At 34.8% G+C, this 13,190-nt stretch overlaps 1 protein-coding gene across 1 annotated transcript in view; it reads left to right on the top strand.

The window, feature by feature from the left end:
• DYNC2H1 (dynein, cytoplasmic 2, heavy chain 1) overlaps positions 1–13,190 on the top strand; it is a 159,001-nt gene that overhangs the window by 53,991 nt on the left and 91,820 nt on the right. Inside the window, exons 57-67 of the mRNA XM_014966266.1 lie at positions 670–830; positions 986–1,109; positions 1,884–2,005; positions 2,701–2,787; positions 4,086–4,212; positions 5,941–6,082; positions 6,720–6,829; positions 7,731–7,829; positions 9,033–9,156; positions 11,459–11,622; positions 12,886–13,005. Of these exons, the coding sequence (XP_014821752.1) occupies positions 670–830; positions 986–1,109; positions 1,884–2,005; positions 2,701–2,787; positions 4,086–4,212; positions 5,941–6,082; positions 6,720–6,829; positions 7,731–7,829; positions 9,033–9,156; positions 11,459–11,622; positions 12,886–13,005 (1,380 nt within the window). The remainder of the gene's footprint in view (positions 1–669; positions 831–985; positions 1,110–1,883; positions 2,006–2,700; positions 2,788–4,085; positions 4,213–5,940; positions 6,083–6,719; positions 6,830–7,730; positions 7,830–9,032; positions 9,157–11,458; positions 11,623–12,885; positions 13,006–13,190) is intronic.

The following is a 13,190-nucleotide window of genomic DNA, read 5'->3' as shown; positions in this document are numbered from 1 at the left end:
AAGAATAAAGAAAAAGTACAGCAACTTAATTTTTTTCCCTTTAAATATCATAGGTGCCAAGGAATCATATCCTTGTATTGAAAGTGACATAGAACTGCAGGATTAGTGTAATCCCTATCTGTGGCCTTTGATAAATACAAAGGATGTGCAAATTGTGCACAGTCTTTAATAATAATCTTTAACTTTCTTGTGTTTTCTTCTCATTTTATTACTTTATTGATAAGGTTGAAGGCTGTCTGGATTTGTTTATCTACCGAAAAAAGAAAGCTTTTGTGACCTGTACTTCTATATATCTTTACAAAGATATCCTCAGGCATGCTACAAATAGTAATTACCATAATTAATAAAACGTACCTGTATCACAATTAACTTTTAAGCAATGAAAAGCAAAACCCATGATATATACTAATGTCTATATAATGTTTATGAATTACAGTGCTGAATGAAAAGTTAGGATTGTAATATGCTGTTTTATATGGAAATATCTTTATTATCACTTAATAAACATATGTCAATTTTTTAATAACTTGTGCACACGACTATGCATCAATGGCAGTTGGTTAGGTAATAAAATATGTAAAAAGAACAAGAAATTGTATGAAAACTGAAATGGCAAGTGTTCAGTTTCTTGTATCCTCATCCCATTTTAAAATGTGTTTTTGTTTAAAGCCACTGGTTGATGAAGCTAAATTAGCAGTTGGAAATATAAAGCCAGAGTCTTTGTCAGAAATCCGGTCACTGCGGATGCCCCCTGACATAATCCGAGACATACTGGAAGGCGTTCTACGGCTGATGGGGATTTTTGATACATCATGGGTGAGCATGAAGAGGTGAGAATTTTGTTTAAGCTTCAATCTTAAACAGTAATTTAAAATATGAAATACCTTATATTATATTCAGGAATAATATGTTCTTTGCTTTCATAGGGAAATAACTTCTTTAACATTTGTTTCTTTTTTACTTAGTTATTTAATTCTATTTACAGTTTCTTGGCCAAAAGAGGTGTGAGAGAGGACATAGCAACCTTTGATGCCCGGAATATTCCGAAAGAAATACGAGAGAGTGTTGAAGAGCTTCTTTCTAAAAACAGAACATCTTTTGATCCAAAGGTAATTCCTGTTTACGTTGCCTACAGTGAAAAAAGAAAAAAAAAAGAGGAAAGAAATATGATTGTCTAATTTCCCAACGTAATTTTTAGAATGAACTTAAATTGGAGGAAAAATTAATGAATTCTGCTCACAGAATTTGTCAGTATAAAGAGATGAAAGTGTAGCAGATATTGCTATGTTGCATACAGCCGCTAACCGTGAGGATTCTGTTGGTGTGTGAGGAGCCGGTAGGATTAGAAGTCATTACAGAGTCAAGTCCTCAGATATTTTTCTCACTGGTATAGATTAGAACTCAGATCAAGGAATTGTAACTGGCTCCTTCTGGCCTCCTGGTAGCAGTAAGAGTACAGTCAGTAGCTGTAACAGTACACTTAATTAAAAAGGGGAGGACTAATGAAGTTTATATGTATGGGTGATCTTTGAGAATTGCTTTGGCGGTAGCTCTAAAAAGGAATTCCTAAATACTACTTTTGAAAGGAAAGTTTTAGTTCCCTGAGAAGGAACACACTGATAAATTATGCATTAATTTAAAACTTCTTAACTTCAGTGGAGCTTCATAGTTGTAAAGCTACACATTACTTTTTTTTACACAGATTGATGGCCTAGAATATAATCTCTTAGTAACAATTTAAAAGATTAGTTCAGTAGAGGAGCTGGCTAATTGGCATATTTAAGTTGATAACTCGTAAATCTGCTGCAATTATTTATCCTGTATTTATCTCATCTACATTACACTTCAAGGACTTTATTGTAACTGTTACTGATTTTTTTCAGAATGCTAAACGAGCCAGTGCTGCAGCTGCTCCTTTAGCGGCTTGGGTGAATGCCAATGTCCAGTATTCCCATGTCCTGGAACGAATTCAGCCTTTGGAAAAAGAAAAAGCTGGTTTGGAAGCGTAAGTTAGACACTCTTACAAAATATATGTTTTTAATTCCAATGGTGGTGGGTGAAACTAAAGCTGCCAAGGAGGAATTGAGGTTTATTAAAAACTAAATATATAAGAAAGCATACCTCATCCATAGGTAATAAAAAGTTCATGCTGAGACAGAAAAAGTAAGTGTGCAATATTTTGTTTTTCCTGGAATCTATGCCTTGGATAGTTTTTGGCCAATCACGTTGCCTGTCTCAGCTGAAATGTGTCAGGGAGAAATTAACATCCCAGATATGCTTCAAATGTATTCTGTCAGTGAAACTTGTGATATTTTTGAGCTGTGTAGTTCCTCTTTTTTCAGTTATGTACTAAGCATAATCAGTTTCTCCTTAAGCTCAAAAAGATATGGCATAGTCTTATGACCATCCATAGCCTGAGGAATCTATACTGATTGTTTTGCCAGGTCTTAAAATTCTGTATTGGAAGAATTTTTTCCCATCTTCAAGAATTCATTGGAATGAGGTGTTTGTTTTCCATTTTTAGAGCTACGTGATGAGAAGTAGTCAAAACTTTTATATGTGAAAACAGATTTTTGTTAATATAAATCACAAGAAAGAACTGTGTCTGAACTATCTCTGTGCAAATGACTATCCTTTTACATTTACTCTTTTTTTTTGTTTTGGATCTGTATTCTGAAAATAAATGTTCAATTTTCGTAGTAATCTCAAGAAAACTGAAGACAGAAAACAGAAGTTAGAAGATCTTCTTAACTCTGTTGGCCAGAAAGTATCAGAGCTGAAAGATAAGTAAGTTTGTTTAGTTTATTTCAAGATATGAATAAAAACATTGATGATTTTATGGTGTGAATAATGAAATTTATCTAACCAAATGTAACTCTTTGCTCTGCAAGATATTTACATCAGAAGTAGTGATAATTAGTCTATCTGTACACTCATTGGAGAGAAATAAATACTGTATATTATACTGTATATTATTATGAATAAATACAGTTCATCTCATCGATCAGATGAAATGCTCTTTAAAAGTGATGGCTTCTCACTACTGACTGTGTTGGAAGCCTTTAGTGTAGCTGTTGTAGACGTCAAAGATAAGCAGTATGTCTCTCACTTTTTAACTCTAAGGGGTCTTCCATGTCTCCTTAGGACTTTGGAAACATTCCTGTACAAGGCTTCTACTGATCACAGCTTGAATAAAGGCAGTTCTGTTTCTTTTGGGATGGCCTACTTCTCTGACAGTTAGCTAGTTAGCTCCTTTTTTCTTAGCATCTTATCAAGTACATGAGCCACATTGCCATAAACCTTTATGCTTTCTCTAAACTCAGTTTAATCCAAGTCATTTAGTTCTATGTTTCTAGTAAGTATTTAGTATAGGAGGTGCTTTGCAACCTGACTATGTGCATACTGCTAAAAGTATGGTTTTTAGTTCTGCAAAAAATAGTAATTGGAGAATTCTTCCTGTCATTCACATATAGTGATGTCTTAGATTAACTAGATACTATATACTAAAGTTAAATATATTATTTTAAAAAGTGGATTATGAAGTGCATTAATTAATTTAATATGAATTAAACTAATTAGATATTAAAAAATACGAAGAACATGGGGCATGTTCTTACTTTGTAGTAGTTTAAAAAATGTAGTACCAGGCATTGAACTTGGCTCATCGGAGTGAATTAGCAATATTCTCCTTTAAAGGTTTTATAGATTAAACTTATCAAAAAGTTACAAATGTATAGTATGGCATTGAGCCTGCTACTGTCCTGACTAGGTGCAGAAAAAACCGCAAGCACTTAAATCAAGTCAGTCTAAGGAGAAGGAGGAATGATTTTCAGACATTATAGTCTATAATGCAAATGTATTTTTATATCTCCCCTGGGCATCTATCTAAACTTTTTTAGTTAAAAGTCTAACAAGCTTATCTGCCAATTAGAAGCAGGAGGTATAAAAAAGAAATGTAGTTGCGTTCTTCATGAACAATAAGGGATGAATTCATGACAAATTCAGCCAATGAAACTGCTTTGAAAATAGCTATCCATAAATTTAATCATTCCTGATAGCAATTACAAACTGTAGTTATTTTACAGGTTCCAGAGTAGAACAACAGAAGCAGCAAAACTTGAAGCAGAACTAAGTAAAGCTCAGAAAACATTGAAAGCTGCAGAGGTACTGATAAATCAACTCGATAGGGAACACAAAAGATGGAGCACCCAGGTTAGTGAAAATTTTCATAAATGCATCTTGTAGTTGATAATTTGAAAATACGGTTTTTACACCATTTGGAGAATATGAGTTATTTCCATTATGTATGTCTCCTAAAAGTACATTTATTTGTTTCCTCACTAGAAATAAAAGTTCTTCTTTCTGAAACTTCCTTATACTTCACTGTGCAGGTTGCCTATATCGCATAGAATGTGTAAAAAAATTCCCAGTATTTAATATAGAACATACAACATTCTTTGATGTTTTTCAATCACAATAATAATGTAATTGTTATGATGGTTGAACATGCCAGCAGTTGGACCCTCCAAATTGAGATACAATCAAAAGGGACAGATTTTGAGAAAGCATTAAACAATGGCAGCCTTAAAACATACCTCCTTTATGGCATTGATGTTGAAAATGGAAATGTAGACCTACCCAAAATGTTGGCTTGCTTTTGAGGTCTTCGCTTATGTGTTTGAAACTTTTTGGCTTCCAAAGTAGGGAAAGTGAGCATATCTTATTTGCTCAAGTGACATATTTGGGAGAAACTGGACACAGAAGCTCTTCTTTGGTCTGAAACAGAAAGGAAAATTTTGAGATGTATACAAGCTGAAAATAGCTTTTACCTCCAGAAAGCGATACCAAGGTTTTGGTCCTGTCTCTCCATTGGCACTGAAAAAAGCTGTTTACCTCCAGAAAGCGATACCAAGGTTTTGGCACTGAAAAAAGCTGAAACAATTAGTTAGGCTAAATGCCTGCATTTTGAAGAACCAGAGTTAGGATTAGATAAATCCTTCTTGTAGGTTTTCCTCTGAAAGTAGCTTTACAACTATTCTATTTGCTATAGTAAAGATTGGGTATATTTGAACCCCAAAGTTTAAATGCTTCCAAAAGTGATTCCTCACAGTTTTTCACTCTAGTACGTTATCCCTCTCTTTAGAAAGTTTAGACTGTCTATTAATGGTATGCTGTAGACCAAAGTGGTAGATAAACTAGTCAGGAACTCATCCCACATTGAGAACTGTTAAAAAGCAGTATTCATCTCCCTTTAAAGGAAGGAGGAAGTAATAAAAGGTTGCTTTTTTTGTTTGTGTATCAGCTTTTTTTAAAATGTCAGTTTGATTTTAGTAAAAAAGCGACAGTACTTTCAAACCAATGATGGCAGTCATATATTATTTTGATACACTGTATTTTTTTCCAAAATACTGGAATGTTTCAAAGCAGAGGTGATGTGTGCAGATAAATTATTTGACAATTTATGATGAATGTATTTTATCATGTAAGTCTGCAGTGAATCATGTTTTCAAGTATCATAGATACATGTAGTATTTGGTATCTGTGTACTGATTGTAAGGGGTACTCACTAGCTGACTGTGACTAGGGTAACATATTTCTTATTTTTCTTACTATAATACTATTTGCCCCTTTGCTTATAAGTGACAAGGTGAAATGTTCTTCAGATTAGTAGATTTTTAGTAGCTAAATTCTCAGAAATACCTGTCTGTACTCTAGCCCAAAGTTAAGCTGAACTTCTCCCATACTTTCATGTGTGTGTTGCTATGGATTAGCTGGGTATAGATGCTCATATAGATACCTGAAGTGCAAGAAGAGAGACTGTCTCAACTGTATTCTCAATGGCAGGCAAACTTAATTTCGACTCTTTAGTAACTGATGAGAAATATTAATATAGTTTTTGTTTGCAATATACTTACACGTTCTATACTCTTTTTTTTTAAGGTGTCAGAGATCGCAGATGAACTGGCTACATTGCCTAAAAGAGCTCAGTTAGCAGCTGCATTTATTACCTATCTTTCTGCTGCTCCTGAGGACCAGAGGAAAGCCAGCTTGGATGAATGGATCAAATCAGCAGGCCTTGAAAGTAATTCTGTGTGTGTGTCTGTCTGTGTCTCTGTGTGTGTGAAAGTAATTAAGGTCAATTCAGGAAATGAGAAATGCCAGTGACTTCTGATGAACAGTCTTAATTGTCTTGGTGTTTCCAAATGAAAAGTGACAATATTTTCTTACACAATAAATACGTATATATACAGACGGATTATTTTTCAGGATTACTCTATTAATTATTAAGATTATAAATTCTTGAGATTTAGCTCCGCAGTCCTTGCTTAAAAGAAAAGTTTACATGAATGAACGTATTCACGTTAACTGTTGTAAATTTGCCAGTGCATTCTGAATGCTTCTGCTTATTCACTAATCAGCTTTATCTGTGTGCTATAACATCATTAAATATTTCTATAACATCAGCTAGTTAATAGTAATAAATTCAAGCAATAAAATAATAAATTTAAGGGGGATTAGAGACTTGCACTGCATTAGACAGTCTCCACTATATATAGAGTGGTAAATAGCTCTAGGCAATCCTGCTTCAGCAGGGGAGTTGGACTAGATGATCTCTATGGTCCCTTCCAACTCTAGAAATTCAGTGAAATTCAGTGAAATGCTTAAAAATTATGCAGACTATAAATACTAGCACAAACTTGCACTCTTTCTTTTATCAGAGTTTGATTTACGGCGGTTCCTATGTACAGAAAGTGAGGAGTTAGTCTGGAAAAGTGAAGGTTTACCTTCAGATGACCTTTCAATAGAAAATGCTCTTGTCATCTTGCAGGTAAATTTGTTTTTTTGTCTTGTCTGAGAAGTATTTAGTATTCTATAAATTTCAGCAAAATGTCATCTGGAATTTTGAACTATTTTATTTATGTTGTTTTATTAGCACCACAGAACACATACAGAGAAACAAATACTCATGTAATTCTGGGTATTCTGTATCAAAAGAAAAAAACAGATAAAGAAAATAAAGGCTTTTCTTTTTCACTTTTCGAATTTTCTTCCACATGTTGAACAGATAAAACCCGTTATCAGTCAATTAAAGTGTGAATAACCATTAACACTGATACAATCAGTGGAATATTACATCCTATATATGTTCACTTTGAAGTATCATTTCTAACACTTTTTTTTCTCAGAAAAAGGAACAAGCTATATGCAGATACCTTTGAAAACATCTAGATTTTGAACCTTCAGTTTTCATCAAATTAGCTCTGTGATAGGATACAAAATGCCATTCAGTTAAGGCCAGTAGCTAATAATAATTGAGAAAAGAATGATGATACTGTGTTTCTAATGATGGTTCAGTTTTATCATATAGTTTTATATATATAAAATAAATATACTCATGCAATTGTACAATTATATACATAATATTATAGTTATAATGTAGTCATTTATTAGATCTGCTAGAAAGTAAAGATTTAATGCCATGAGGAGAATCTCTACTTGCCACAGGTAGTTTGCTTGGATGGTTGAGGATTCTCTCAAATCAGTTACAGCCTTTTCTCCAATTTAAATTTTTTTTGCTTTATCATCTGGATAGTAGATCTAGTTATTCTTTTCTCAGTTAGATTACCATTTGTTTGGGGAAATAAAAATGGACTCAATTAAATTTTATTTTAAGCAAAATAGATCTCGATATATATATATATATATTTTCTTTTTTTTTTTTCCCCTAGAGTAAAGTTTGCCCATTTTTGATAGACCCCTCTTTCCGGGCTACTGAATGGTTGAAGACACATTTGAAGGAGTCTCGTCTGGAAGTTATTAACCAACAGGTGCAGTATTTAATCTTGGTGTTACAATTCTTTTCTGCTTGAGCTTGCTCTGTTCCAGCCTTTAGAGAACAGTTTTTAAGGGGGTGTGATAGTAATCACCAAAAATGGAGTTATATTCCACGAAGCATATAATTTCTCACAGCGTTCTGGGTGACAATAATTCTTACATGGTACTGAAAATTGGTTTACTCGAGAAGGAGATCAGAGTATTTAAAATTGCAGGGTCAACATCTGCTATTACCTCTACAAGTTTGCCTTTTTGTGCTGCTCTCTCCAAGAAAATTTCCTGCTGAGAGGGAGATTGTAAAATATTTGTAAACAGAGAAGTCTTTTATATTCTTGGTTGCAGTTCACTGGACTTCAGGAGTACGTATACATTTCCTCCCTATGATTTTTGTTTTGTATTAACTACATTGGAAATAGTAGGTTGGATTTCAGGTCCAGATTAAGGTACCTGAGATTAATTGTCTGCATGTCACTGTTTACATGGGTGGCAAGGCTTGGCTCAGTTGCACACACATAGATAAGCATCTGTTGCCTTTCAGAAGTCCCTTTTTGAAGCCCACCTGACCTCAAGGTATTGCTTGAACAGAATGTATGTCTTCCACGGATCCCTGCCAGGTCTGTGCAGGCCTTTTAGATGCTCTCTGATGGTACTAAGTACATATCTTTCGGTAATTGAATGCTTCCCCTGCTAGCTGATTGGCTTCATTGCCTTTTGGGCTCTGTTCTCTGCATTGTCTAAAATCTCTGTTGACTGTAATGGAATCTTAAACCCCATGTGCGTGTTTATTCACCTACACGCAAAAGACTGGATTTAGATATCCTAATAACAGTGTGATTCCTGTTGTTAGGTCTTGATTCAGTTTTGAGACATAGCTACCTAATAACATTTGAGATGGATGAACTAGCCAGGACTTCCAGGTGCGCCTGACAGATGTGACACAAGACCTATGGTAGACCTACTGTCCTCTGGTGCAGCACTTGGGGAGCTAGGCATGGTAAACAGGTTGCCTATATGTCAGTAGCTGAATAGATCCAGTGGCTAGATCCTGAAATATATGATGCTTCAAATATAATTTTTCAGTTATACTACTGATTTTTACATTTGGACTCCTCGCATAATGCCATCCTGTTCATTTCAAAGTGTTAATATTTCAAAAAAACCCCATGAATCAAAGGAATTTATTTTTATTTGCCCAGGACATGAACTTCCTAACTGCTCTTGAGCTGGCAGTGAGATTTGGGAAAACACTTATTATCCAGGAAGTGGATGGAGTGGAGCCTGTACTTTACCCGTTGCTAAGGAAAGATCTTGTTGCTCAAGGTAAATGACCAAGATCTTTACAAGTGCTTGCTCAAAGCCTTTGTAGGTTAGATCTCTATATATCATATAAAACCCAGTTTTACTGAAAACATAAGTATTGTTCAGTTTTTTTCCTTGTTAACATTAACCTGCTGCTAAAACTTCACTGCTTGAAATATGCTGGAGATACGTTCTTGTTTAGTAAGTGGAAAAATACTGAAAAGTATTTAAAGATTTTTTTGACTGGAATTAAAAAAAAGTTTTTATCCACTCTTCACAATTTAAACTTTAAGTTAATTTCTAGTGCTAATTTCAAACTCAATCAAATTAAGAGATGAATTAAGAGTCTTTGGAGAAAGCCGATTAAATGAAAATGTACTACTGCGCTGTTGCAACGGGTCCAGCGGAGGGCCACGAAAACGATCAGAGGGCTGGAGGGCCTCTCCTGTGGTGAGAGCCCATATAAAATATGGGCTGAGAGAGTTGGGGTTGTTCAGCCTGGAGAAGAGAAGGCTGCGCGGAGACCTCCTAGCAGCCTTCCAATATCTGAAGGGAGCCTACAGGAGAGATGGGAGGGACTCTATACCAGGGAGTGTAGTGATAGGACTTGGGGTAATGGTTTTAAATTGAAAAAGGGGAGATTTAGATCAGATACTAGAAAGAAATTCTGTACTGTGAGGGTGGTGAGACACTGGAACACGTTGCCTTGGGAAGTTGTGGGAGCCCCATCCCTGGAAGTGTTCAAGGCCAGGCTGGATGGGGCTTTGAGCAACCTGGTCTAGTGGGAGGTGTCCCTGCCTGTGGCAGCGGGGCTGGAACTGGATGATCTTTAAGGCCCCTTCCAACTCTTAACCATTCTGTGATTCTATTATTCAGGGAAATTGCTCATAACACTTAGGCATCCTCTTTTGCATGTTGATGAGCTGTGTTAATGCTGGGTCTGTGCAAATCCGAACAAGGGAGCTGTTTTTTGAAAAGGGGGAATGGGTCACTATTTGAGTCTTTTCAGTCACTTCACAAGCAGGCATGATCTCCTTCTCTTTGTCAAAACGTAGAGGTGGGTGTCTGACTGCATTATTTTTCTTATGATGACTGTACATCTTTTCATTACTTGGAATGAAACATTAAGAAAAATGTGAATATATATGCTGCAATAAATTTGCCCCTCTACAGCTTCCATTTTCTGTTTGACATTTTTACAGCATAGACCTAAAATTTATTCTGGTCCTTGGCACAGAAGCAAAATTGGTGTGTGATTTTCATCTCTACCAGTGTTTTAGCAAGAGATTTATACTTGGAGCATTTTTTATCTGCTCCTAGTGCTAAAAATAGAGAAGCACCTGGCTATGTCACCTCAGAAATTTCTCTGGAAGGGAAATTTTCACTTTGGAACTTTTAATCTTATTATTCTGTTCTTTGTTTTTTAGTATCAGGAAGTAATTTCTTATTCTAGTAAGTTTCTTACTCTAGTAAGATTGTTTCAGTCTAGTCTTTTTCCACCCCGCTAGAATGGAGACCTGTGGTGGAAGGAGGGTGGTGAGGGGCCATACATGTAGTTTCATTCTGTGACAAGCATATTGAGAAATGTTAAAAGATTAGGAGTATAAACAGAGTCTGAAACCATGACAGCAGAAATTGAATAAATTGTTTCTTTTATACTATGTTTAAATTAAATATGTTTATAATAAGACAAATGTGTGGGATATTTCTTAATGGAATATTTTTCTTTCATCTAATGACTAGATACTCCAACACCTTTAGTTTCATAGACTTCCTCTATAACAAATATCATAGAAAGTAATTTTTTCTGTATTTTAACGGAATTACAATTATACAGCAACATCAACCTTCTACAAATAAACATAACAGATCCAGAGATGAAATCTAATGGGTTTGGATCACACTCAGAAAATGTTGAACCATCTTAGCTAGCCAATATGTAATTACAGCTAGTGTGTTTTCACCTATGAGAAAATGTAAATGAATATGTTTAAATTATGACAGGATTCTTACATAAAAGGGAGATTCTCCAGTGCATCTTGTGTTGTGTTGTGTTGTATTCATTGTTTGAAGATTCCAAAGATTCATTAGTACTACTTTTACTACAAGTGCATTTTTTTGCAATTTATGCTTTTTGTACTGGGTAAGGATAATTAAACTATCCTGGTGTGTTAAATACTCTCACTGTGTAACTGAACAATTTATAAATAGATTTTATAAAATATATTTGCATCTCATAAAGCATTAGACAAATATAACTATTTTCAGATATTTCTAGAATTTTCCAATCAGAGTGAGTATAACACCTACTTATTATTTGCAGGACCCCGTTATGCTATACAAATAGGTGAAAAAATGATAGATTATAATGAAGAGTTCTGTCTTTTTCTATCGACAAGGAACCCAAATCCCTTCATTCCACCTGATGCTGCTTCTATTGTTACGGAAGTAAACTTTACCACAACAGCAAGTGGCTTAAGAGGACAGGTAGGCATTTAGAATAAAAACAATGTATGTATAGCAGACATTCATAGCTACGTCAAGCTTCTGGAAGAAGCCCTGTGGTGCAGTTTGTATTAATGGTCATGGAGATATTTTCTAGCACACAAATATAAATGGTAAAATTGATGCTGAATCTAAATTTAAAGTCTTGTTTTATGCACTATGGAACCAAGTAGTGAGTCCAGTAGAGAAAATGGAAATGGTCTCCTTGACTTCAGTTGCAATAAATTAATTGCTAAGCTTATGTTTTCTGTTCAAGATACATTTATGGTACTGTGGAGACCTTTCTGGTATTGCTCTCCAGTGTCCTAGTTAGAAAGTGATGTTTGCATCAAGATACTTTGTGCACAGGAAAAATGAAACCAAAAAGCTGATTTTCTTACTTCCTCCAAAATACTAGTAGCTGTTGAGATTTTTCCTAGAAATTTTAGGAAGCAAAATGTAGCATACAGATGGAAGAGACTAAAAAAAGAAAAGAGATAAATCAAGGGAAGAAATACCCTCTTAATTTCATATGAAACATTTTTTTTCAAACAAAAAAGAGGGTTAGAATTTGGTGTAAATAAGATACTGATAAGTAAGATATAATTCAAAATGTGAAGTGTGGGATGACCATATGGTCTCCTTCCACTGGAAATAGGGAATTGACCCATACATGTTGCTGCTGACCACCACTTTAAGTGGAAATACAGAAATAAAAAGAACTTTGTTTTTCATTTTCTCTGAAAATGAAAGAGGGGATTGACTTTTGGTAGACTTGCTGGAAAGAAATTCACTCCCATTCTTTCCAGTTTGTGCTTTCTATCACCTACTTCATCTTCTATCTGATAATAGTATATACACTATGAAGACTGCCAGTCATTTAAACACAGAAGTGATTCAGATTGATATGCAAAGGTTTAGGTCTCAGAATAGAAGGGTATGGATCAGTGTCCTTAATAAAGTGATGCAATGCCTTTTGAGATCTCCTTGAGTATCTCACCTGGCTTGCATGTGCTGTTATTCACCAGGGAGTGGTTCACAGTAGTTCCTGGGTTATATTTCCCACTGCAAGATATCCTGGCTCTCTACATAGATTTCAAGCCATTGGGTGTCTCATGCAACTGAATAAACGCTTAGAAGAGTACTTTCAAAAATATATACTACTATATGATTAATGAGTATATATTATGCTATATAATTAATGAATATATCTTATGAAATATTAAAGTGTTTTTTATCCTGTTGAATAACCTCCTTTCTTTTTAGCTTTTGGCTTTAACAATTCGACATGAAAAGCCTGATTTGGAAGAGCAGAAGACAAAATTGTTACAACAAGAAGAAGATAAGAAGATACAGTTAGCTCAGCTTGAGGAATCTCTTTTGGAGGTAAAATATACCTCTTTTCTATCTGTTGGATCAATAGGGTAGTGTTCATATTGGCATTTGTTTGAATGAAAATGGTGAAAGCATTGGAATAATGAGCCCTCAGAATTTTTGATTTGAGAAAATAAAAGCGTTTTCTGCCTGGGGCTGTTGGGAAAGTACAGTAGATAAGGTAGTTCTAGAATGTT

This window comes from Calidris pugnax, unplaced genomic scaffold, assembly GCF_001431845.1.
Source record: "Calidris pugnax isolate Ruff unplaced genomic scaffold, ASM143184v1 scaffold20, whole genome shotgun sequence".
NCBI lineage: Eukaryota > Metazoa > Chordata > Aves > Charadriiformes > Scolopacidae > Calidris > Calidris pugnax.
The sequence above is the reverse complement of the archived record's forward strand: the minus strand, read 5'-3'. Positions and strand labels throughout refer to the sequence as shown.